At 42.2% G+C, this 26,627-nt stretch overlaps 1 protein-coding gene across 6 annotated transcripts; it reads left to right on the forward strand.

The window, feature by feature from the left end:
- Positions 1-76: 76 nt before the first annotated feature.
- On the forward strand, positions 77-26,374 carry gpatch8 (G patch domain containing 8). Of its 6 annotated transcripts, XM_046416397.1 has the most exons (11): positions 194-233; positions 4,325-4,402; positions 5,346-5,381; positions 9,215-9,233; positions 12,323-12,395; positions 17,472-17,513; positions 19,756-19,823; positions 20,307-20,393; positions 20,571-20,714; positions 20,826-20,956; positions 21,279-26,374. In XM_046416397.1, exons 7-11 carry the CDS (start codon positions 19,797-19,799, stop codon positions 25,108-25,110), a joined length of 4,221 nt encoding a protein of 1,406 aa, XP_046272353.1. In that variant the 5' UTR covers positions 194-233; positions 4,325-4,402; positions 5,346-5,381; positions 9,215-9,233; positions 12,323-12,395; positions 17,472-17,513; positions 19,756-19,796; the 3' UTR covers positions 25,111-26,374. The 6 variants fall into 6 exon arrangements, with proteins under 6 accessions (XP_046272349.1, XP_046272353.1, XP_046272350.1 ...); XM_046416394.1 differs by lacking the exon at positions 17,472-17,513; XM_046416398.1 differs by lacking the exon at positions 5,346-5,381 and having other exon boundaries at positions 217-233.
- Positions 26,375-26,627: the final 253 nt, after the last annotated feature.

Here is a 26,627-nt window from a genome sequence, read left to right on the forward strand (position 1 = left end):
AGCATCACAGCATTGACGTGGCTTTAATAAATTCCACTGCACTGATAACACTGTACCATCTTGGCAGAGATAGTTGAGAAAGGTCAGTTCCCAACGACCGTTTCGCCTCGAGTGGCTCATCATCGCCACAGCGCGCTTCTGTCGCGCACAGACGGAGCGAACAGAGAAGCTGCTGCTGTGTTCAGAAAATGGCCGACAGATTTTCTAGGTTCAACGAAGAACGTGATTTCCAGGTAATGCATGTCAGACGATTAGCGATTTGCACACATTTTAGCACGTCTAGATGTTTTAGCAAACACAAAAGGAATAAAACGCCACGGGATGGTTAAGATTTGATACAAACTGCACCGTGCATTTCGGTGTACATGTCGCTTGCTAGCACTGCAAGCTAGCTAAGCTAACGCTAATGAATACATCTAGTGCACTGCGGCTCTTGAATTTAACTTGCTCTACGTCTCTTTGGCTGTGTGCTATATTTGACTTCTGTCACAGGTTATGCACTGTAACATTATGCATACTACGTAACCCTCGTACCAATGCTACAGTGAAAGTCCAACTAGCTTGTTTGTGACCTTGGGTAGACTGGTTATTTATCGACATATGCTAACGATGGATAGCTAGCTAGCAGAAGGCTAACTTGAACGCACATTGGGCAGTTGTAGCATTAGCAAGAAATGGCTGTTTGATTTTTAAGTCTGATACAACAAACGCAGATAGTTAGCAGGTTGGGTGATCCTTGTTATAGTCAGCTAACCGCTGGTTCAATAATTTAGGGACATTACGTGAAGTTAACTCTTGTATATCATTCGTTAATCACATGGAATACAAGAATGGGACATTGTTAAAGATAGTGTTTAGATATAAAGATGATGAGTCGTTTGCCAATTTTCTCAGAATAAAACATTAGTGCTTTTATGCTTTTACCTTGGTAAAGGTAGCACATTGACATTGCTGTTTTTGTTTTTGACTGCTTTACTTCAGCGTTGTTTATTTCTCTGACGTAGCTTAAACGCACTCCTCAATAGAAAATAAAGTAGGCTGAACACACTGAAATGCTAACAAAGAGTTTTTATTTTGCTTCTCTTGTGTGAAGTCATTAATTATACACATGAATCCGCATCTACTATACATTAATAACATTATTTTTGTGCCATGACGCTTCTTCAGGTTGTGTGTTTACAACATTAGTGTCAGAGCTGAATGTCAGAACCCATTTGTGTGCTGTTCGTCTTCCACTTGCCTATCTGTGATCTAAGACCGCACCCAGCAAAAGCCAAACACAACATTCTTGACTAGACTACAAAATATGTGTAATCCACATTTGAAGTTTCTGCATAAGTCATTTTGAAGTTATTTCCTGTTGAATCAATCAGCTATCGTTGTTATCTGTCTGATTTACCAAGCATCAGTCATAATTTATAGCCATCCATGTTTTTAAGCGACCTAACAGGTTTTTAATTTTTTTTGGCATGACTGTTACTTGCTTAATTCCCAATTGGCAGAACAAGTGAAATATCTTGATTAGCCTAACTGTGTAACTACAAAAGAAATCTTGTTCTGCTGCACATGTTGTCTTAGGCGCAGGTTAGAGTAATACAGTATTTTGCAGTAAATCTAAGTGGTTTTATCAAGTAAACACTTATGCCCTGGTGACATTTATCTGACTCTTTCAAAAATTTTCAAGAATCATCTTTTAACATATCACATTGTCCCATTAGAAAAGTAGTGGCCTTGTGTTATTGTATTTAATATATGTGTTATGAATGTGAAGGTAATTACTAGATAGTAAAGATATTTGGTTTTGAAGAACAGTCCCCTTTGCTTTATTCTCATCTATGTGACATTGTGCATTTTGTGCGTGACCTGTGAAGGAAGAGGATAGTTGCTGTATCAACAGTGATGTTCAGGGTCAGAGAAAGAGCTTAGCAAGATGAATAATCTGAATAGAACAAACAAGGCCGCTCTTCCTAACATTGTGCTGACAGCATTTTGTTCTGTCATTTATGGTCCACAGAAAATACAGCAAATGTTTTTCAACAAGGACAGTGAAGCCAATGGTGGTTTTGAGTGCATTTTGCAGTTTTTCACTATCATAGAATGGTCTTAAAACTTATGGGAGCTGTAGTTATGGAACCCATTACAAATTTAAACATATGAGTTTAATGAGTTGTGTGAAATCTCTTTTTTTTTACCCCTTTGCGGCCACTGTGTTGGTGTCCAGTGGGAACTCCACATTCTGCTATTTTGTCAATGAATTTCTGTGTGGTCTGAATAAGGCTGTTGAGAGCAGCTTCGGCTCAGCACAGTGGAACTCTGTGTGTGAGATCTGCTGTGAAGGCATTCATATGCTCAGTATTCAGAAAGTTTCTCTCTGACTCCATGGACTAAAACCTGCTGCCAAGCAACACGGTGCAGGAGACACACACAGATGGTCTATCTAATATCTACGGTACAACCAGTCCAACAGCCCTGTCTGCCGTCCCTGTCCCTTTAATTTACATTGTTGTTGTAGCTTTAGCATGCGACTAAACTTGAATTGCCGAAACACACCAGGCAAGTTATGAGCTTGTATACAGTGGCGCTCTCATTTCCTTATGTGGGGTGGTATGCAGCAACCATTTCTCTGTTGTCGAACAAACTGAAATTTACTCTTGTACACCAGAGGACCAAGTGAAGATCATTACTTCACAGCATTGCTGTGGTATACCTGAGTCAAGGTAACTAGGAAGCAAGTAGCGGCAAAAATAAGAAGTCATTGTGGTGGGCAGGTGCCGTGCTGATAGAACATAAAGTGGTAAGTCAGGTGTTAGAGAGAGTGAGAATCGTCAGTTTGTTGATAAATAAGTCCTTTGCATCTCTCCTTCTCGTAATCCCTGGCTTCACTCATGATGATGAGACTCTTGTTTCATCTGAATTAATGACTGCCAGTGTGGCATCAAATCACCTCATTGTTATGGTTTGATTTGAGCAGTTGCTTATCTCTGCAAAACAAGCTTTCCCTAGAGAGTGTGGGGTGGAAAACCTCTTGCATGGCTGAGCCCATGTCAGCATTATCTTACTGTAGCTGTAGACTACAGAATTTTTTTCAGATCTTCCAATGTAAGAAGTCCTCAGTGATCGGGAGGCAAAGTAAATATCCTGCTCTGCATGTTTCATCCATTGAGTAGAGATGAAAAGTGGAAAATAAAACCCCAGTGTGTCTTGTATTTTGTGTGTAGTTACATTACATGTAGTTGTCTACATGTTCTATTGCTGATAGCTGCAAGCAACTAGTAAATAATATAATACCCTGGACTATTCTTGGAGTCTTTCAGTCTTCTGCTTGTGTGAAGGTCAGTTGAAGACGGACTCAAAAACATGACCTTCTTTCCTCTGCTGCTAAAGGAGAGGAAGCCATCTGTCTCAGGACAGAAACTGTTTTGTAAACAAACTCCTTTTGGTTGGGATTGCAAGCCCATCACTCACTCTCTGTCTAAACCAGGTTGTGGATTTAACGTAAATGCGCAATTTGTGTATTTAAAGGTATGCTTCAGACAACAAATAGCCTAAAGGGGAAGTTTTCCTTCACTGCTGTCTCTGCTAGATTAAATTTACCAAGAAATAAGAGACAGAAATCAATTTTGTCAAGTGAATTTTCAATCATGTCCAGATAAACTTTGCGAGTAGAGATGTAATTTATGATCCTCAAATGGGAAGCACTTGAAATTGAAATAACTTAAAAAATGGGATGCGTTATGAGGGAATAATATTAACATTAATATTAATATCTATTGCCAGGCATAGTAAATAAATGTACAGTATTCATTCTTATGAACTAACAGTGATTAAGTTGTTAGGAGTGTCTAATGAACATTATTTGCATTTACACATTTACAACAGTTAGACTCCACCTGCTGATCCTACTCACTGCAATCCAACTAAACTGAATACTCCTCCTTTATTGGATTGGTGCATTTTAAGATCCAAGTTCTTCTTTTACTACCTGATAATTTGCTTTCTAGGGTTTCTATATGAGCATGTATGTGTCAGAAAATGGTGAAAATTGTGCATCGCAATTTTCCAAATTACTTCAGATTTGTTGTTTTGTTCAGTCAGTACTCAAAATACCGAAATATATTCCAGTTACTATTACACAAAGCACCTAAAAACAACCAATCCTAAGTTCAGCAAAGACCCAGAGCGTCTGAACTCTGCATTTTGCTTAGGATAGTGTTGATTATTTTCCTGTCGCTCGACACTTGATTGTCTCAGCCCCAGCACAATCAATGAGGGTTGAATTATATATTTCTAATATAACTAACTATTTTAAATGTGTATCACTCAGGGTGGAAATCACTTTGACCAGTATGAAGAGGGCCAGTTGGAGCTGGAACAGGCGTCTCTGGACAAGCCCATCGAATCGGTAAGGCTGCATCTATCATCCCGCACCATTGGACCAGCTGTGAGAGTGGATGATTGGTCCAGGGAGGAATAAGAACCACACCTTTTTACTCCATTCATTCTGCCCATGTAGATGCATCCAGTGTTTTCTTGAACACACTTTTGCCACCTAACCTGTAGTATCACTTGTCTCATGTCCATTAATACCCTTTTAAGTCCCTCCCACTTCCCATGTCCTTTGCCCACTCCATTTCTTGTGTGACAGTTAAAATGATGATGTATATGCTAGATCTTCCTGTTTTGTGTAGAGCTTACAGATAATTGTTCGATTTTTTTTTTGTCTCCCATTAGTCATTGTTAGTCATCTTAGCACTATGAGATGAGATGGCTCTGAAAACGTGGAGTGGATAAAGCACTGTGACTGCTGACTGTTTCTTAAATATTGTAGCTGTTCATCCATTTTAATTCATTTAAAGAAACTACGTACTTGATGGTGACCAGAGTTTGTTCTGGATACTGGATTTATCATCCTTGAGTGAAGTTACCATGCAGAGCACTGCAGTTTTCTTATACTTCTCTGATCCATTGGTGATGTACCTGTTCAGCCAATTTGTGCTTTATAATGTTTTCAAAAAGGTGTGATCATAAATGAAACCTTCTTAAATAAGAATAAACATGTTGCAGGTTTAGATTTAAAACATACTTGATTAGGTAGATTAGACAATTATATAAATTATTATTTTGCAGTGGCTCAGATTTATTCGTGAAAAGTAGGCAGTGCTTATTCCACTCCATTTAGCAAACAAAAGAGTGCACATTAGCTGGTGTGAATGGCTACATTTGTGTTTGAGTGAGTGTGTTTCTATGTAGCTTTAGAATTTGTGTGTTAGTGTATAGTGTTTGTGTCTATAGGACAGTTATCTTATTGTACACAACTTGGGGTGTTCGACATTTCTCTCCTGCAGCGAATTGGCCCCTATTAGCTAAGCAGCAATGACCCGGTTTGTATTTGCACGCTCTGCTTTCTTACTCCTATCTTTAGGGTCCTTGTAACGCTTCTCTGACTGTCTTTCTCTCTATCTCTCTGTTTCACTACTGTCACACTGTATATCTATTCTCTCTCTACCTCTCTCGCTCCCTCCCTACTACACAGTGATTCGGTGTACAGTACCCTCTGTCATTCTGTGCTGGCATGGTGCTTGTGCAACTGGGACTGCATTTTTTGCTGAAGAGGCACATAGATAATAGCGCAGGCAGCTCTCTTCTTTCTGTCTTTCCCACTCTCTCCATCCCCTCTTCTGTCTCTGAAGCACTTTGGTGAGCAGGCCCAAACTCCTGTATGTACAGTGTCGGGTCACCTCTCCTCCATATTAGGGACGTTGTTCGTTGTGAGCTGATCGAAACCAGGCACAGATCAAAACAACAGTGCTTATGTTTTTCCAGCCTAAAACAGATGCATTCAACATCAGAGCTGTGCCAATATTTTTTCAGTTTCTTTAGTCAGATGTCAGCTATATTAACAATTACCTTGCAAATATTACCATGTAAAATAACTGATCACGGTGATTCCTGCTTGAAAGGAATAGCACCATATACACGTTGTTGTTATTTCTCACACTGATCAAATTTGTAGCCTGAGCATGTGCTTCCCTTAGAGGTGGGTAATCGATTTTAAACTGAGATTGAGCTTGAAGGGAATTATTGAACATAATATGAAATAGCTGCACTTGTCTTGCTATTAGAATAATAGAATAGTAAAATCTAATTTTCATGTGAAGAAATGACAATATTCCATTTTTTTTTCCTGTTTCCAAACTTCTAACCTGTTGACCAGCAGATTTGCACTATGTAAACATACCAGTAGCGTAAGATATGTAACTAGATGGCCTTGCCGATTGGATGAATTACCTCTTGTGGCTCTTCCTTGGATGATGTAAATAATCCAATGTGAGTTATCTAGCAACATCTTGAATAGGAAGCTAGTGCCAACAAAGAACTATGCTAAATGCAATATTGTGATTTAATCATAAAAAATGGAGAGAAATTCATTGGCTATTTCAAGTCTGGCAGTAATAAACGGGGCATTTTAAAATTGATAAAAAGATTACAGTTTAGATTATGGGTTATGGGTGTGAAAATTAAATTAAATTGATATTTAATGTGATTTTTTTTTCGTCCAGATTGACCAAAAAATAGAATCTAGTGATCAAGAACATTAAAATTCATTGTAATTTTATAAATTCCTATGTACTTTATCACAGGCACACAAACTCCCTGCTCTGTGTGGATGGTGGAGAGGGAGAAAAGAAAGGTAGAGAGGTGGCCTGCTCATCTGGCTTGAGTGGCTCTTTTGCTCCTGCGCTATTATTTGTGGAGGGGCACTGAGGGCTGCGTTGCAGCATCGCACAATTCTTCACGTCTTTGTAAAAAATGACCACATCAGAGGTGTTGTCAGCTGTCACTTAGTCACCCATGACAATACTTGTACACCTGACATGTTCTCTTTGGAAAGTGCATCCCCAAAGAAGGAGGTGGCAGACTTTTATCCACAGGCAAGTAACCATGAAAGTTTGCCACCAATTAAAATTTTAGAGCATTTGGTGACACCAAGTGTGCCAACATATGAGCCAAATGCAAGTTCACTTAAGTTGATAACTAAAATGTTACATTAAATGTTAAAACACATTGCTTTTCATACAAAGCGTGATCATGCTGTTAGTTACGCAGGTCTATTCTTGCAGCGTCTAAGGTGGTGGGATTTCTGGCAGTTGTCCACCAGTGTTACATCTTGGAGCTGTTACTGAATGCTTCGGCCCAGTTTCTCAGAGCCCCTCCCCTGCCACTTACTGTGTGTGATCTATAGGCAGCTAGAGGTCTGTGGTACTTTATTGGGATCTTTTTTCTCTTTCTGTCTTTCCCCTTTGGTCTTTGCTCTTTCTTTCTAACATTGTTTTTGCATTGCATGTGTTAACTTGGTAGCATTCAGTACTATATTCTCTCAACACTGTCCTGTCACTACTACAATTTTCCTCCCAGACTCATTCCTCCCATGTCCCCCTGTCCAGTTCCTCAGACCTACCCTCCTCCCCTTACCTGACCCTGTCCCAGAGCGATATGCAGCGGGCAGCCTCAGAGCCACAGAAACACACATACACACTGAAAATCTAAGAAACATGTGTACAGGCCACAGGAAGATTCACTGGGACACAGTTTATTGTGTATTTCTAATCTCTAATACAGATTCTGAGGTCCATAAAAACTTTGGTTACCTTAAGAGAAACAGCACAGAAAATAGCCATTTTCGGCATGTGTCTATCATCTGTTACTGAGTAGTGAAGTGTGGATATTTTTGCTTTATAGCATAACATAATTTCACACAGCTGTTTGTCACTGTTAACTGTTAGACTTCTGTCACCTATTAGGTGGGAAGAGGAACATAAGGAAAAGTTCAAACACAAGCCTTTATAAAATCCCGACCCACATTTTTTACAACCATACAGCCTCTTAATTTAGCACTACTCTTAAAACAGTGGACAGCAGAGAGGATAGGTTTAAGGTCAGCAATGGAGTAAGAGACTTAAAAAAACAAAAGCCAAGACAAAAAAATGAAACCAAGACAAAAAATAACAGACAATATTTACCTGTAAACCAGTTTGACCACCTTACTTTAAACTCAGTGAGAATGCAACTGTTAGTCTTTCTTTAAAGATGCTGGAGACTCCTTCAGCCTGTAGCCTTCACTGTTTTTACTTTACTGCATTTGATAAACTTCCTGTTGATGATTTGGGCCTTCAGAATTATGAGGTAAGTATGTATTTTTGAATTATTATATTCAAACCTTCGTATAAATTGGACTGTGCTTTTGTCATTTCCCCCATCACTTAGCTGATAAAATACTTAATCCCCTCACATTCAATCTGAAACATCTGCATTTACCCAGATTTAATGGGAAGTGGAAGCCTTCTGGTTTAGCTGTTTGCCTCATGGTGCACTGAGACAGTTGTTTCCATTTAGTCACACTTGTAGCAGTTAAGACTGACCAGGAATGTACAGAGCACCAAATACAAGGAAGCTGCAAGAGTTTACAAGGAGCAGCAGGCCCTGTCCACCACTTGCACTTGCCAAAAGGTATTTCTCAGGGACAGGAGGGAAAATGTTGACTAAGTGCAGCAGCCCACTTCACTTTTGGCAAGACATATCTAAAGAGCCCGTTTCAGTTTTCTTTTCAGGCTGTGCAAAATTTCATATCTGTTGTTGAGAGCTGTTATTTCTTGAAAATCACAAAAGATATATTGTTTGAGTTAATTTCAGTTGAGTCACTTACATTACAATTGAAATTATAGTTTATAATGTGCCTTACATTGGTGTTTACATTCTCCTCTGTAATCTCAGCCATGGCAATTTTTTTTATATGCCAACAGGAACAGAAACACACCCATACCCATACACATAAATGGCTGCATAGATGGAAGCAATAAGATCCCTAAAGACTCTGAGGTCTCTAGGTGGGGTCCCCTGCATATCTCTTCCCTGACCCATGTCTTTTTCCATGCACTGTGCCAATGACAGCACAGTGCACACCTTTTGAAATAATAAACACCCCTCTTGTAGATTTCTTTTGTTTGGATAACATTTTCTATTTTTCTTTGTCCTGTATTAACAGTCAGTTGGTGGATTTATTGACATGCCTACCTTTTCTGTTTGTATACAGTATTATGTTTGTTTAAAAGCAGAGAGAGTTGCATTTTAAGAACTAGAGAAGCTAGCAGAATTGCAGTTGAAAGCGTTTGGCCGGTTTCTTACGTTGTGTCACGTGTGACTGTTTTTTTGACAGCCCAGTATTTTAAAGCCAGGTTCGTATGGAAATGCCTTCACTCCACTTGCACTGCTGTTGGACTCGCCGTCGTTGCTTTCATCCGTCTGTCTGTCTATTCTTTTGGTGCACTCATCTGTTGTTCAACACGCAGTTTGCGCTTCATCTCCGCCTTCTAACCTTTTGCTAAGCCCATTTTGAACTAATCTCTCTATTTGTGTCAGCATTTGCGACTGGTGCCTCATCCAACCTGCCCTTCTTGTTTTTGTTTAGTTTTTATAGCTCACTGAGGCACAAAATATGTGCAGCCCTTGGTCAGACCTCTGATATGATGAAAAATAAAGAAATCAGCTCACAGGGATTGAGTAGAGGTTGAGCAGATGGTGAGTTTAGAGTGCATTTTATTTTCCTCCTTGCTCCAAGCCTCATAGATCAGCTAATCTCCCAAATCAATATAAATGTTTATGTGTAGAGTGTTACTGCAGCATAATACTGCAGTAAGGGATAGAAGCTCACCCAATGTCAGTTGGAGGGGAGGTGTACACTGCAGCAAATTCTGCAGTGTTTTCTTACACACTGAAATCTGGGGATATTGTTGTCCACTGGGGAGGAGGTAGCATACTCCATACGCCTACAGCCTCTAATTCCATATTATCTCGTGCCTTGGAACCGCCAAGCAGGGACATATTACACACCATGTTAATGTAGTTTTAAATGTCCTAGTTATGATCTAGACAGAGTGTCTCCCATTTTCTTCTCCCCATATGAGGCCCAGCACAGAGTCTTCTCTTATCTCATTCCTCGGTGGAAGGGATCCGACACACAGGGAGCAAGCACAGCTCATACATCCATTAAATGGAGGCAAAAAATACCAAACCCCAACAGAAACAGGAAGTGAAGTAGTTCAGCTGCTCTCTTGGGCAATGAAGGCAAACATCAGCCTGATGTTTTGGTTATATTTATTCTACTTCTCCTGATTTGTAAAGTGACAAGCCGCAATTTTTACATCTGACATACTTTTTTTTCTGCCAGAAATGTTAAGTAGGGCAAAGGAAGGCAACAGTTTGCTCTGAAATAGTGATTGACAAAATGATTATTCCAAATGAATTTTTGTGGGCGGAGATGCAGTGTGTGCTGTGTGTGTGACTACCACTCCCCTTCACATGCACTAATCCATACAAGCACAGCTCACCTTCACCACCCTAGAAACTTAACCTACACCATGGCTCAGCCTGCTCTGTTCTGCCCCCTGTCCCGACCTCGTCTTTCTTTGTCAAAGAGAACTAATTGAGCCCTGTTGAGCCATCACCTTCCTCTTTGTGCCTGATCCACCTGAGACTAACACAGTTGGAGTTTTGTTAACCCCACCATCCACCCCCAGCCCGCCTCACCCCTCTGTATGTGTACCATCCAAAGTGCGCTACTAACACCGACGATTCTTTTTGTTAAAGCTATTTAACAAAAAGCTGCATGCCGTTTTGTTCAACCCCTTCACCTTCTGTTTGTGGAAGTTGATGTAAATCTCTTTGTGATTATAAATATCCTTTTTGTTTGGTTTGTATGGTTTTTTTTTTTGTTTGTTTGTTTAATTTATATATTTTGGTAGAATGCAGCACTCTGGTGAATGTTAGACAAGCTTGAAATAGTTATAATCACAACAGAAAACACTGCTTATTAAGAAATCTCATTGTTTACTGTTTATTTGTGCTTGAGGATGTACTGTAGTGTGTAGTGGTGGGACGGTCTTGCATTTCACTTAATGTTTTTGTTTTCTTGCTGAACCATACTAGTGACATAATGGTCTCAGACATGCACATTTGGCTCCAGAGTGTGCTAGGAATTCCTTCTGTGTGTGTTGTTGCACGCCTCTCTAGCTTCTTTGATTCAATATCAGTTGTCTGATCTTGTCCACTTGTATACTTTGTCATAGCAATCTGTAGTATAAAAAGAAAAGCAGAAACATAATACTTAAAAGTGGACGCCCTCACTGCAGTTGTACACTTTGGGGTGTCCTTTGTAAAAAAAAAAAAAAAAAATATGTCCCAGCTTGTTGTATACCACTGTAAATACGTTTATTCTGGCTGTAAACCACCTCAGTTTGGTCAAGGCCGTCTAGTCTGTAAATTGTGTGTTCTAATTGATAAATGCTAATAATATCCATGTAACGTTATTAAATCAGACGCACATCCATAACATGTTTGAAAATGTTTGAAGTGTGAACATGGTTGGGACCAGACTGTTGATAAAAGACCAGAGTTGCTGGAGGTGTCCAAAAACCTGCACATTAGCTCTTTCTAGTATATCTGATGGGGCTACATGCACACAATGTCTCCCTTTCTTCACCTGCATATCCCCTCACACATGCATATTCTGTCCACCCTGGGCCTTGTAATGGTAATCCAAGGCCCACTAGCTCCACTTCTGTCTCTTCCTCTTGCTATATATTTTTGTGACAGCTGCATATGTTTCATGGTGCTCCCCTTGTCATGGTTACGGAATCACAGCAAGCTTGGAGATTCTAGTCTTTGTTTTGTTAATGCAAGATTTCCATACCTGTTCTGTGTCACTTCTCTATGTGTACTAAGATCTTGCTCTGTAGTGGTTCATATATGTATGCGTGTGATACATATATTGCCCTCTCCTTCCTCCTCTTCCTCCTCCTCCTCCTCTCAACTTCTCAGTTAGTGGATGTGACTTGATGTGTTATCTTGATCATCCAAAAGTATAGAAATGCTCATGCCCACTTTTTTTGCCTTAAAACAAAACAAGGTTTTTAAACTGCACTCCTATGCTGGGGAGGATATCCTCTAGTTCACAGACCACATACAGCCACATGTATTCATAGTGGAAGACCTACCTTTCCTCTTAGTCTCCCAACCTCTATCCCCCTCCCACCCCCAACCGCCCTTACCACTCCTTGTGCTGGAAGACACTGATGTTACACGCTGTAGGTGATGTGGATGACAATAATGATGATGGTGGTGGTTGTGCTAATGATGATAGCGTGATCTGACTGTTTTATTTTATTTTGTTTGTTTGTTTGTCTGTTTTTTGACCAGTGCCCGCGGGAAAAGCTCCTCTTATTATTGGAATATTTTTGGTTTTTTTCTCCTCTCTTCTCTCTGCTAGGATAACATCGGGCACCGGTTGCTTCAGAAACATGGCTGGAAGTTGGGACAAGGCCTTGGCAAAACCATGCAGGGTAAGGACTCACTCCTTTGTACACCTGTCTTCAGTGAATGCTGGTGGTGCTGAGCCACTACCCTCTGTAGTTTTCTTTCCCTTCACATTTATAGGTTTTTTTTGTATTAGCAGATTTTCTTTTCTTTTCACATTCTTTCACTGATCTCTCCCTTTGTGACTCCTGCTGGGTAAAATGATTTTCTATTTAAGCAAACGTTCCTGTAGCTCTCATGCTGCTGTGCTGCTAAGGAAGGTGTTCCCGAGGCCTTGTAAAGTATGAGGACAGGGACTTTGAAGGTTGGGAGATGGAAGCAAAGTGTCCATTTGTCTTTAAATTGTGAATTTAGTTTACAGCAATGCAGATTAAAGTGTTTTTTCCCCCCTTCAGAATCACATTGTGATTGGATACAGTTTTGTTCATATCCAGTAGTTTTACCCAACTAACTTATGTTGCCTCGTTATATCTCGTACCTTCTCCAGATCTTTCTCTGAACCTTTTGTTAAAAACCAACATCTTCCGATCAGTTTACAGTGCTCCATTTATAACTTGCTTGTCAGACCTACATGTTATTTGTTTTTTGAAATATGGTCAATTATTTTCTTTTGTAGCAGTGATACAGAAATGGTAACGCACACGGTTGAATCTGGATACACTAACATGTTTGTTAGAACTCTGTCCGACATGATTGCCTATTTTCTTGAATGTAAAGAGCTAAAACTAGCAGGCAAAAGACCTTCTTAGGCCTTGTCTAGGCCAGTTGTATTTACACTTACAGACCAGGTCCACGAGGCAATCAGATTAGACCCAATTTAGAAGCAAGGTACACTGCATTTGAGAGTCTGTGTGGCTTGTATCTTACTCGACTTGCAGTGTCTGTCTTAATAACATTTTGCCTCATATCACACTGAATTGTCAACTTGGTGGAATGGGCTGCTTCTAAAGTCTGAATCCAGGCAATATAACATCCATTGTTTTTGAAAATTTTCTCCTTTCTATTAACCTTGAGGATTGTTGTCTCTGTTGTGGGTGTTGTGGAAGCTGCCCCACAAAAAGCTCTGTAAGCTCTTCACACTGAATCAATTCTGCAAGATGTAGAAAGCTTTCAGCTAGAAAGCTGCATTAAGGAGAGTTACTTTCTGGTGACAACCATTATTGGATGGCCTAGTTGATATTGACTTGCTGTGAGAGGGAGCAGGCTGAACAGAGCTCAGTGTGTAGGTTGGTCTTGGCTAACGTCAGCACCTCATTAGCTCAACCCTGCTGGGCTCATAGGCTCACTGGCTCAGAGGCAGTGGTGCAGAACCCTGGCATGTTTCCACTTCCTGTCTCTTCACCCTGTTTTCTCTTCTGATCAGTATCTTTCTCCACTGTCTTTATTACTCGCTCTTCATAGCCTCACCCTTCCCAGCTCTTTCTCTGAAGAGGATGATCTATAGCATTGTCCATGAGTGATGTCATCACTGGCAGGCCAGTGAGTCCTTTTAGTCCGCTAAGAATGGAGCTCGTTTTTCACAGTTTCTGGCATTTAATTTAGTATACCTCTGCCACCATCTTTCTCAGTTCATAAAGTTTAACCTCAGATCTACTAGTTTCATTTCTATAACTGTCATGCAGTCATTTTCATCTTCTTCATTCCTCTTTTGGAATTGCTCAATTGCAGCTCTTGCACAAGTGCTTTGTTTTGTAGCACACACCCAAACTATTGAAAAGTTATAGCCTTATGAACACATAGGGGTGTATGCAGAGCCAGCAGAGTTCATACTACATACATTCGATTTGTAGGCAGTTAGATTATTGCCTCATATATATGGTTCTTGTTAAGAGACACAAAAAGAATTATTTGCTTGACTAAACTGAAACATACAGTAATGTGTACATGCTCAGCAGGTGGTAATAAAAGAGAGGCATAACCTCAAGATCCAAACTTTTGTCACATTCACCACTGGTCAAATCTACTTCACTGACAGTCGACTGACCATGCTTTGTTTTACATCGACTCTGCACACTGCTGAGTCAAGCCGAGCTCTACACTGTAGTGTAAAATAACTTATGACTGTAAATGATAGTCTCTTGATTCTTTGATGGACCCTTGTCCCTGTGGCTATATAGTTAGCACAGTATTTCTGCTGCTAACATTTATCTGTGGTAAGTGGCTATCTGACAACTGTGTTGTGAAGAATGCAGGCAGACTGCATGAACAGGGACTTTTTTGTCTTCTGTGACAGCAAATGCATTACAAGCCCTTCCAGTAACAATTATTACTTATCTTATCTTGTCATGGTACTGCTGACTCAGTTACCCCCTTTCTGCAACTGCACCAACATGTTGGTACCTGACTCACACACTCACTTCCCACAACAGACCAGCTAGACTCCATCACACACACAAGCAGAGGGGGCAGTTGGGCTGTGGGTTTGCTAACGGATCTTGTTAAAAAAAAAAAAAAAAACTCTAGTGACCACATATCTTGACGTAATTATAAACTGTTTATCATGTTTGAAAGGGGCAGGGAAGTACTCAGAACCTTTACTTAAGTAAAAGTACTTAAAAGTGTTATCTCCTGCCTCTGACTATTATTCATTATTGGATTGGATCAGTCTTGCATTTATGTAAAACCAGGATTTTACTGTGGTAGTTGACAGTTAAATATTTTGTATATGAACTACAGTAAATTGTTAATTTCATTATGGATTAATCTAATGATTATTTTCTTTATTAAAGGATTGTTTGAATGAATCCTCAAAATGAGAACTGTCATCATCTATAGCCAAAGTGACAATGTGTTTTCCAACCAAGTTTATCCTCAGCAATTTGTGATGGTGGAATCATGAAATTTTCTTGCATGAAAACTGATGATTATAAAATTGTTTCTCTCCAGTGTTGACTGGCTGTTGAGCTGGCTGCCCGAGCACCTCTTGTTCATGTACATATATGGCCTTGGTACCCTGTAGCGTCTCATAGGTATTCTCGGCCTGACTCGGGCCAGGGACCACGGTAGACAGGCAAACTGCTTCACTCTGGGCAGGTTGACAAGTGCATGGAGGGAAACATCATAGCAGTAATTTTTAAGCTCACCATTTGTTGTTTGTTTTTTATTTCCATCTGGCCTTGAACAGATGAATAGCGGTCTATTTGATGTGATGAGGATGTGTGCTTTGTGTGGAGGAGAGAACAAGTTGCAGGGGCTGACTGTGCTTTTGTTTTTGCCGCTGGCAACACTGATGCGTGGTTATGTAAGCATCCTGCTTTGTGGGCAGATGAGACTGCAGCAAAGTATGTCCAGTTGTTGTGTAGGAATTAATGACCTGGTGCTGGAGCCCAGGGTCTATGTTCAAATTTGCTAATGCACTCAGGAGTAGATTTACAACACAATTGCATCGTTGCATCTCATTAAAGCGTGCTGGATAATCATTATAATCTTCCTCTCCTTTCCTGTCCTCCTTGCTAGAAGAAAAGGTTTTTGAATTTTGAAGTGAAAGCATTGTGTCCCCTTTTTAAGTTTTCCACTGTATTGACTTTGTTCTTATTCTTCTTTTGTCCTTTTTGCCCCTTTTTTAGGTAAGGTTTGTTGGATCCCCTCTGTATGTCGGTGTGTGTATGTGCGCGCGCGTGTGGGTGTGTTTTCTTTCTCCCACTCTGCAGTTGACCTAAATGTAACACCCCTTTCACAGTGTACCGTAGGCTAATGGCCTCTGTCAGCTTCCTCCTCTTTGCTTCATAATCACTAAACCTTTATTTCAATCTGCACAAGTGTAAAGTGCTTCGATTTGAACAAAGAACAAAAATCCATTTGAAATCAAGATAGATTTAGGAAGCCATGATTCCATCACATCCCTTAGAATCATCATCTCAACGTATGTTAGATTTTTTTTGTTTTTTTCCTCTTTGAGTTTCCGTCGCTGCTGTCGGGTATCTGATTGGCTGTAACCACGGCTCAGATGTTGAATGGCTTGCAGAGTAGACAAGTTTTCTCCCCTCTGCTTGTTTGCCTGTTTCTACCTCCAAACCTGTGAAACTTGTGTGTATGTGTGTGGTCATTACATGGAATGAGATGTGTGTGAGTGTGGCTGTTACTGACTGGGCTATAGAGTCGACTTACAGGGACAACCTCATCACCATTCCACACTCTGAATGTCTCTGCCCCCATGGTTAGACACTCCTGTCCTCCCCCTGTTTCTTTGCCCCTCTTACATGGCATGTTTGTCTCAGGGGTGCACTCCTGCCTGCCTCAAACTGTCACACTCACCTGGGGCTTTGAGCAGTGTTGGAGGTAACACTCTGAAATACTATTTTGACATGATAGAGTGAAATGTAACAATGCAGACAGGGACAGTTCACAAAGTGTACTTTGGTATAACTGTTGCTATATGGCAATACAAAACCTGCTCTAAACACTGCTCAAAGCCTTACTGGCTCTTTCCTCAGGTACATTTTATGTGTGTCATGCGTTCACTTTTTCTGGGGTTAAGCACATCCCAAAACAAGCTTGCTGGCTTTAAGCTAGCGAGGAAATAAGAGAATCTCAGGGAGATTTGCTAACTGGGCTGAAAAGCGTGGCAAAAAGCTCAAAGGGGGAAAATGGTGGTCATCCCTAGAGGCATGTATCAGGCTAGAAATTTGGCCACAGACACTTCAAAAGCATCTCTTTTTCTTTATCTGTAGGCGTTTTAAGGCCATTGGACTCTGCTGTTCTTTTAATCCTTCCCTCACCCAGCACAATTCCTCCAAAAGTACTTCTCTAATGGGGAGTCTAAGTGTTTCTGCTTGACAACAGTGAAAAAATGAAGTTGTTAAAGGGTGGTAGTTTGGTACCTTTGGGGAATATTCTGGTTGAGGGTGCAAGACAATGCCAGGCCAGGGGCCTGGGGACTGGGACGAGTGGGTGGAAGAGAGTGGTGAGAGGAAATCCCTGTAAGCATCTCGCCCTGAGTGAAGGGATGAGGGGAGTGTATGTGTGGGGGGGTGACACACCGATGCCCCTCTGGTAGTAACCCCCTCCCCCAAAAAAACCCACAACCACACCCCCAACCCCATCCTCCCTTCTCTGTGTGCCTCAATCTTCCTGCTTAACCAATTGGTGTTTCTTTTTTACAGCGATTTGATCCTGCCCATGTTGTGCTGATGGTAAACTTAGTGGTAAATGTTATTTTATCCCCCAATTGAATTGTTTTGTTTTGTTTTTTTTATTTTGTTTTAATTTCTCCCATTTTTTGTTTTCATCAGAGCACCAATGCTAGGCTTACAATTCTCTCTGTAATAGTCCTCATTCTGCTGCTTGTATATTATCATGCATATGTATTACTCTTAGAACATTGTCATTTTGTTTGTTTTCAGTTTTTTTTAAAACCTTGTGATTCACACCCTGTGATTTAGACACACATTGTTTTTGTCTGGTCCCTTTCTTTTCCACTGGAATGGGTAATGTGGAAGTATTGTCACTGTGTTAAAAGATTGGTGATAGTTTGGGATGGCTGTAATTGTTCATTAATCTTTAATTCTGGGCCTAGCTTGAGACTCTATTCAGACAGACCACTGGAGTGGCTGGCTAAACAGACCAACCCGTTTTTTTGGTTTTACGTCTTTGAACAAAGAGCGTGAACACACGTGCCGATCAGTAGATGGCCTTGTGATTGAAACACCAATTAATCAGTCCTTTGCTCTCACATCCTTGGTGAAATAAGGCCTTCGCAATCAGCATTAGGTTTTTAGCTAAAAGTCCACCCACCTGCCAGACACTGCAGTGGGACTGAGAGTCCAGGCAGGCTATTACATGTTACAATGCCCATGCATCTATGATTTCAGAATTAATATGTCATTGGGCTGTGATGACTAAATTACTTGGAATGACACAGATAATGACATTAAATAATGTTCTTACCGTCCATTAAGGTAAGAAAGCACGAAGAAGTAGGTCCATTTTAAGTAAAAAGTTGTTACATTATACATGTTGTCTCTGAGCTCTTTTTGGCTCAAAGTAATACACTTTGGCAGGACAGTGGACAGTTTGAAACTAATTTAAACTACCTGCCTTACTTGGTGCAGCTATCGCAACATTGAAACTTTGATGATACATTTTCAAGCTAAATGCTTGTAATTGTTCCATATGCCCAATGGTATACAAAAATTGTTTAATGAGAAAAACTAACTTAAATATGGTGGGAGGAAAAAAAACTGAAACCAAACTGAATTGATAATTACTATCAGTAAGATCAATTATTGTATTTGGCTGGCAACAGGAGCAGCAGACTAGTCCAAATTCTTTTTATGCCTTTTGTGTTGAGATTCCCCTGTCTGTCTGTCTGTGCTCCCTTTCCTTCTTCTACTACCTACTACCCATACCCATGTTTTACCAGGTAAGTATCCCCATCCCTTGCACTGTCACCATGGCGATACCTGGCCTGTGACGTCACTCTGCTGTAGTTCAGTGCTTGTGTCCTTTTTTAATTTTACTCTTGTCTTTCTCTCTGCTTTGTTTGGCTGATTATGAGTGGATTAAGCAATTCTGTGTCAATCTCCAAAGTAGTTTTGATTTTTATATATTTTATATCTTTAATGTTTCATTCTGTTTTTTGTTTTTTTTTTGTTTTCCTTTGGTTGTCTTTGGTTTGTTTATACTTCTACAGTTAATTTCCTTCCGATCTAGCTCTTTTCACAGCTTACGTAACAAAGCTTAAGTAGACAGAGGAAATAATCTTTCAGCTCCAGTCATGATGAGGAATATGGGCCTGGGACAAGGGACTAGATTTGGATGTCAGGATAGAGGGGCTTGCAAGGGTCAGCCAGCCTGCAGACATTTCAGAACGAGATGATGCAATAGGCCTGAGATAATATTGGGAGGCTTGGTTCCACTCATGGAGGATGTCGCAGTGGTAGCTGCTGCGCAGGCCTGTTGCAAGTCCCTTCACGCACACACACACACCCCTGGCACATACAGCCCCTGAATGTGTAGCATCCTTGAAAAACTTGACATTCTAATTTAAAAGGGGTTAGGGGTGGTGGGTGCTTAAGCAACATTGAAAAGATATGGAAATAGTTGGGCTGAAAGCTGGCAGTTTTCTTTCTAGTGATCTTAATCTTTCTCTAGTAAGACATATTGCTGAACAACCCAGATGACCTTGACTTCAAGTAAGCATACAAATGAGCAGCCAGCTCAAATGTAAAAGGAAGGCCAGATAAATTGGTCTGTACTTGGTGGCTGCAGTAAGCTGTGAGAATGGCTGGTGTTTGGTTCACTGTAGCTTTCTGGTCTCTTTGCACTTCAAGGCAAAATTCTCTAACCCCAGCACCCTATGCTCTAAAAGCAGGCTGTCTCCGAGCTGGCCTTCTGTCCCAGTCTAAAAAAACTCACCTAGTCGTGTCTCTATCTTTTTTCCCTTAGGACGCACTGACCCTGTGCCCATCATCCTCAAATACGATGTCATGGGGATGGGACGGATGGAGATGGAGGTAAGATGCCATTTTTCGTTATTGTTTATGCAGTTCTTAATGAGAACAGAGTACAAACGGGTCAGGCTGTTTTTGAAATGTGCCAGTCGCTGTCATTGGCCCAACACACTGATGCTGTTCGTCTTTGACGTGTCTGCCCCGATCTGGTTTTAAATATCAGATAAGACCACTTCTTCGTTGAGCTCTCACTGGTGAAATCTCTAACCTTATTTCACCGCAGCGACATGAAGGTACATGTCTTAACACAGCCATTGGTCCTCAAGCCCAGTTTTAAATAGTTCAGTGGGTTTTCAGCATAGCAATAGTTTAGTTTGTCAAATTTTTACCTTTTCAGATCCACTCTGATGAGTCTTTCATTTTTCAAATACCCCTTTATTCCTTCTAATAATACAAAACTATTAACAGTATATTTTTTAAATGCTCTATGTTGAAACATCTAAACATCTTTTTTGTGTGCTATAACTGCTTTGTCTGTTCTTGTAGCTGGATTATGCAGAGGATGCCACAGAGAAGAGAAGAGTGCTCGAAGTGGAGAAGGAGGACACAGAAGAACTGCGGCAAAAATACAAGGTGAGGCACTTTAGTCTTGTAACATTCTGATAATTTGTGTTGGTTATATACACTCTGTTAAAATGCTGTGATCAAGTCTTCTAAGAGTGGAAGGAAACAGAAAACAAGTACTATTATTATTATTTTTCCATCAAGATCCATTCATTCATTCTCTTGTGTGTTTCCCATCAATGACAGGACCAGATGGAAAAGGAGAAAGCTATTGCAAAGGCTCTGGAAGACCTGAGAGCCAATTTCTACTGTGAGCTATGTGACAAACAGTACACCAAACACCAGGAATTTGACAACCACATTAACTCATATGACCACGCTCACAAGCAGGTACTTGTGATTATCATCTCCTTTGCATTAAATTTTTTTCAGTGAGAGAAGAGATCCTGATGGGCTGTATTTTTTTATTCCTGTCTTGTCAATGTCTTGTGTGTAATACAGAGGCTTAAAGAGCTGAAGCAGAGAGAGTTTGCTCGTAACGTGTCATCACGTTCCCGGAAAGATGGAAAGAAGCAAGAAAAGATGCTGCGCAGACTGCATGAGCTGGCTGAGCAGAGGAAACAACAGGACCGGTAAGAATTTATCCCTAGAGTGCCATCTGCTGGCTTAATATCACAGTATATTTGTTGATGGTAATACTCGCGCTTTGTTTAAGGATCAGGTTATTAAAATTGGCTGTTAGTATCAGCTGAAGAAAAATCCATAATGTGCGTTCCTAACTATAACAACCTCTTTGAATCATTTTTTAGTTTATGGAACCAAATTCTGATACTGAAGGCAGTTAGGACCCTGTTATGCCCTTCATAGCGATAAACACAAGCATGTGATTATCCTGTTAAATTGTCACTGCAATGGCATCTGGTGTCACATTGTTGTCTTGCTTCTGTGTTTAAGTACTCCAGGAAGTGGGCCCATGTTCAAAACTACCACAGTGGCTGTGGATGGAGAGAAATCCGAAGATGGTGACAGCATGATGCTTGAGAACACTACTTTGGCAGACGGTGCCATGGAAGGATCCCCATCAGATAAAACGGGGCAGGCCTCCCCAAAGCCAGGCCCAGCTATCAGCTTCTCTCTGGGGAAGAACACCTCCTCCTCCCCAACTCCCAGTGGTGCATCCAAAGTCAGTGTGTCCTTCTCTTTTGCCAAGAAAGCCCCAGTAAAGCTGGAGACGGCAGCAGCTGTGTTTGCCGATCATGGAGAGGAGGCTATGGAGGAAGAGGAGGGGCAGGAGGGAGAAAAAGCCGCCGGGCAAGAGGAGACATCTGGCTGCAGCACAGACAGCCCCAAAGGAGGTGAAGGAGGAGAGGTCACTAGTGTGGCAGGGACCGAAGACGTGCAGCAGCCTGATGACGGAGGCTCTCTCGCCTCAACTCTAAACAAACTGAAGATGATGATGAAAAAAGAGGAAGGATATGGTGGACAGGAGCCACAGTACTATCACTACGTACCTCCAGCTCACTGCCGGGTTAAGCCCCACTTCCAGTTTTTGCTGTTTATGAAGGCCACTGATCAGTGTCAGAGCAAAGAAGATGAAGATGAGGAAGAGGCCCAGGAAGAGAAAGAAGTCGAAGATAGTTCTAAACAGACAGAGCCCGCAGACTGCAAGCCTGAAAAAGAACACTGTAATGTTGTTTCAACCCCTGACCCAGAGCCAACTCCTCCGTCACCGAAAGTGAAGACAGAGGATGTTCCTTCATGTGCAGCAGATGCAGCTTCCATTGTACCTACTTCTCCTACACAAAAAGCTGAGAGCGCACAAGATACTGTGGATTCCAACTCGGGTCCCAAAATCCCCACAGGTCCTTTTTTCCCAGTTCTGAGCAAAGATGAGAGCACTACCTTGCAGTGGCCCTCTGAGCTCCTTGAATTTACAAAAGCTCAGCCTTCTCTGTCTTACAGCTGTAATCCCCTCTACTTTGACTTCAAGCTGTCCCGCAACAAAGGAGTACGTGGAGGGAAAACGGCAAAGTCCCCAAAGCCTTGTGAAGAGTCTGATGACAAGAGACAAGAGACGGTTGCTTCAGCAGCTGAAGTAGACACAACTACTAAACCTGGGACCAGTGCTGACAAAGACAAGCCGATGATGAAGGGAGAGGGCCAATCAGAAGGTGGTGAGCAAAAGCCTGCAACTAGCAGCAGTAGTTCAAAGAAAAAAAAGAAAAAGAAAAAGCATAAGAAGTCTGCCAAGCACTCAAAGCGCAAAGGAAAAGAAAAAGCAGCTAAAGAGGATGCAGAGGGAGAGACTGAGGTACCTCAAGAGAAGCCCAAAAAGAAGAAAAAACACAAACGAAAGAAGAGCAAAAACAAAGCTCCAGATCAAGATGAGGCAACAGGTGACGAAAAGGAAAAGGCAAAACCAAAGTCAGAGGATAAAACTGTTCCTTCTTCTGTTCACTTGTCAAGTGGAGGAGGAGGGGCTACAGGAAATACAGGAGCAGAACTGGGAAAGAGGAAACGTGCTACCAAGGAAGTGCCTTTGAAGTCTGGAGCAGAGGAAGGAGGAGCTGGAAAAGGCACTGACAAGGCCAGCTCCTCAGAGGAATACAGCAGCACCAAGCGACAAAAGACTGACTCCAGTGCACCTCAAAGTGCCTCTTGCTCCACCTCAGCCCAAAAGAGCCCTGGTCCTGGTAGACCTCCCAGCAGCGAGAGTGAAGAAGAAGGGGGTTCTAAGGCTCAACGATCACGCCATCATAGGTCCAGTCCTCGGGAACAACGCCGCCACCATAGTGAAGAATCAGGGAGGTCCTGCAGCCGTTCTTCAAGACGAGGGGAAAGACGGGGCAGCAGTCGTCGGCACCATCGTGGCCAAACCTCCCGTAGTCACTCATACTCCAGCAGCTCTGAACGCTCCTCAGCAGGCAGCAGCGCCTACAGCCACCGTAGCCGCAGCTACTCAGACAGTTACAGTGACTACAGCACAGAGGGTCGCAGAAGAAGGCATTCCAAACGTTCATCAGACTCTGAGTATGAGCGGAGAGGAAGCCGAGGACGTAGACGATCCAGGAGACATCAGTACTCCTCTTCCTCCTCTGAGGACTCCCGTTCACGGTCACGCAGCTACAGCCGCAGGAAAAGGCACCGGCGGCACCATAGGAGCAGTTCAAGAAGCTCTAGTAGCTGGAGCCGCAGCCGCAGCACCAGTGCAAGATCCTGGAGACGGAGCTACAGCCGAAGCCACAGTTCAGCCAGCCGTTCGTCGAGTTCCACCAAAGGCTCTCCTCGCCGACGGGGCCCCAGAAGTCGAGGAGACAGTGACACACATCGCAGAGACTTCAACCGCTCTCGCATCTACCGCTCCCAGTCTCCACGTTCATCTTCATCACGAGGCCTTAACCGCAACACCCATTCATCCAGTTCACAGGCTCTGAGGCCAGGGGGGTCCCGAGATGCAGGGGAACAGAAAAACACCCTTACTGCACGACAGTTGCTGGAGAAGGTTCAGTCCAAAAAGAGCTCTGATGATTCTGCCACAGGAACAAAATCTGGGATTAAGATTAAAGACCCACCACAGGGTTACTTTGGTCCCAAACTACCCCCAACCCTGGGAAGCAAAGCCATGCTGCCACTTTTTGGTAAGCTGCAGGCAGGGAAGAAGCCAGTGATTCCCCTAACCAGACCTGATGAGGGTGAGAAATCAGGAACAGGGAAGGGCTCTGAGGCTGAGCCAGAGGTTATTCTGGTAGAGCCTATAAGGGAATTCCCCCCTCCACCGCCACCTCCTGCACCACCTGTCCAGAAGGTTGACGAGGCCCAAGAGAGCACAGTAGTGCAAGAGGAGACACAGCAAGCCACTACAGAAGCCCAGGTGCACCAAGAACCTCGGCCGTTGTTTGAACAGGAGCCTGCCATTATGATGCCCCCATACCAAGGAGAATCGGGACAGGACCCTTCTCAAAACCCCATGATGGAGTCCCTCATTCCAGAAATGCAACAGCAGCAGCCTCCAATGCATGCCTACCCTGCTTACCCACCGCCCACCCTAGAGGAAGATGGCATGGAGGCAGAAGAGGATGGACTGGCTCCTTTGGAGAGTCAGCCCATTACATTCACACCAGAGGAGATGGAGAAATACAGCAAGCTACAACAGGCTGCCCAGCAGCACATCCAGCAGCAGCTTTTGGCCAAGCAGGTTAAGACATTTCCCTCTGCCGCAGCCGCTGCAGCCGCTGCTGCAGCAGCCGCCACATTGGCCCCAGCGCCTCCTCCGCCAGCCCTGCAGCAGATCCACATTCAGCAGCCCACTGTGTCTGTAGCTTCTGGCACGTCGATCACCACAGTGCAACATGCCATTCTACAGCATCATGCCGCCACTGCTGCAGCCATGGGCATCCACCCAGCACATCCCCACCACCCACACCCTGCACATGCCCAGTTGGCCCAGGTACACCACATTCCCCAACACCACCTTACCCCCATCTCCCTCTCTCCTTTGGGCCCCTCCCTTGGTCATTCTCTGGGACACTCATTAGGACATGCTGGGCTGATTCCTGCACACCCAACAGCCTTCCTCTCTGGTCAGCCTATACATATTATCCCAGCTTCTGCACTTCACCACACCCCCTTAGCGCTACACCATGTACCACATACAGCCCTCTACCCGACACTTTTCACACCCCGCCCCTCACAGGCTGCAGCTGCAGCAGCCCTCCAACTCCATCCACTGCTTCACCCGATCTTCTCAGGGCAGGACCTCCAACACCCACCTAACCATGGCTCTTGAGTAATGATGCAAGTGAAGGAGTTTAATCACAGCACCCAACCACTGGAAGAAAATTTTGACCCAACCTCTTTGGTTTAGGGTTTGAAGGTGGAAGTCTTTGCGCCAGCATGCAGGCAGTAGGACAGGAAGCTGTCATTAAACCACCATTTTACTGGCCTACACAGTGCAGTAAGTTTAAACCACAAAGTGGTGCTCTCTGCATTGGGTTCAGAAATGACACTAACATTTTCTTTTGGCTTATGTGAGGTTTTTTTTTTTATTTCCTATTTGCCCTCAATTTTTACAACGGGGTGTAGATTTACAGTAACATTCTCAAAACACTGGTTTATATTCCAGCTTGAGGTTTATGAACACCACCCTTTTGTTTATGAACGATGACTCAAAAAAAAAACCACTGGAGGTATTTTTTTTGGGGGGGGGGGGTCCACATAAAAATATTATTCTCATGGTTTTTTTTTGCTCATTTTGGCAGCCACAGAGACATAATTCCTGAAAATAAAAGCAGAATCATGTTTGTAGAGGAATGAATGGTATTTGAGAGAGAAACACCTCTGGTTCTGTAATGTAATCTTCAGAGAAAAGCTATTTCTTTATTTGTGATATGTTTATGTTCTCATATGGCTACTTGCTCTTTATTGGGTCCTTGGTCTAAAGTAATTTGTAATGCAGTAACATGTACATATATCAGTGTGTAATGTGAAGAATCCCACCAATGATGACCATACAAAATTACAGCTGTGGTGTCCAAATCAGTATGACATTTGTCACACAAGAACCCCCTCTCTAAGTGAGGGTAAATGTGATCTAGGGGTTTTAACATCCCTGATGCTCTGAGGCAAAAGTTTATGTTCCCTTTGGTGAGGGTACACGTGAATGAATTGCACTGAAATCTGTACATCTAGATGGTGCGTATGCATCATGTAACAAGATTGTAGTATACTGCAATAATTGTATTTTTCTGTTTTTAAGTTATTTTCCAAAATGCCCTTCAAAAGAAGGGCTGTGTTTTGCTTTTGTGTAATTTTGTAAATAAAACTGCTGTAGATTAACCCATTAACATTCTAGAGGTTTACGACTGGCAATGGAAAAAAGTAGAATGACAGGGTGGATGAAAATGGAGACATGTATGTATTTTATCAAAGTTGTTTCTAAATTGCCCTGGCTACGAGAAGCTGGGATGGCAAAGGAATAGTGATCTGTCAAACAGTAGCAACTCTGTATTTTTTAAAGACTTACCGTTTCAGCAAATAAAATCTTGAGTTCATGTGTCTTTTTTTTTTCACATTTTGTGAGGTTAAAAAAATTCACATGTAAAAGTTTAACCTTCTGCACGTCACAATGAAAAATATTAGCATCATTTCATCTAGGAAAATCAAGCAATCTGCAGGGGTCACTGTTGAAAATGAAACACTAGATGGTGCCCTGGTTGCCTTAAATTCTTACGAATGCAGAAAACCCATAAACAGTGAATCAATGGGAGAGTTAACACACCTACCTATCAATAATGCTGCTTGCGG

Source organism: Scatophagus argus, chromosome 16 (assembly GCF_020382885.2).
Source record: "Scatophagus argus isolate fScaArg1 chromosome 16, fScaArg1.pri, whole genome shotgun sequence".
NCBI lineage: Eukaryota > Metazoa > Chordata > Actinopteri > Scatophagidae > Scatophagus > Scatophagus argus.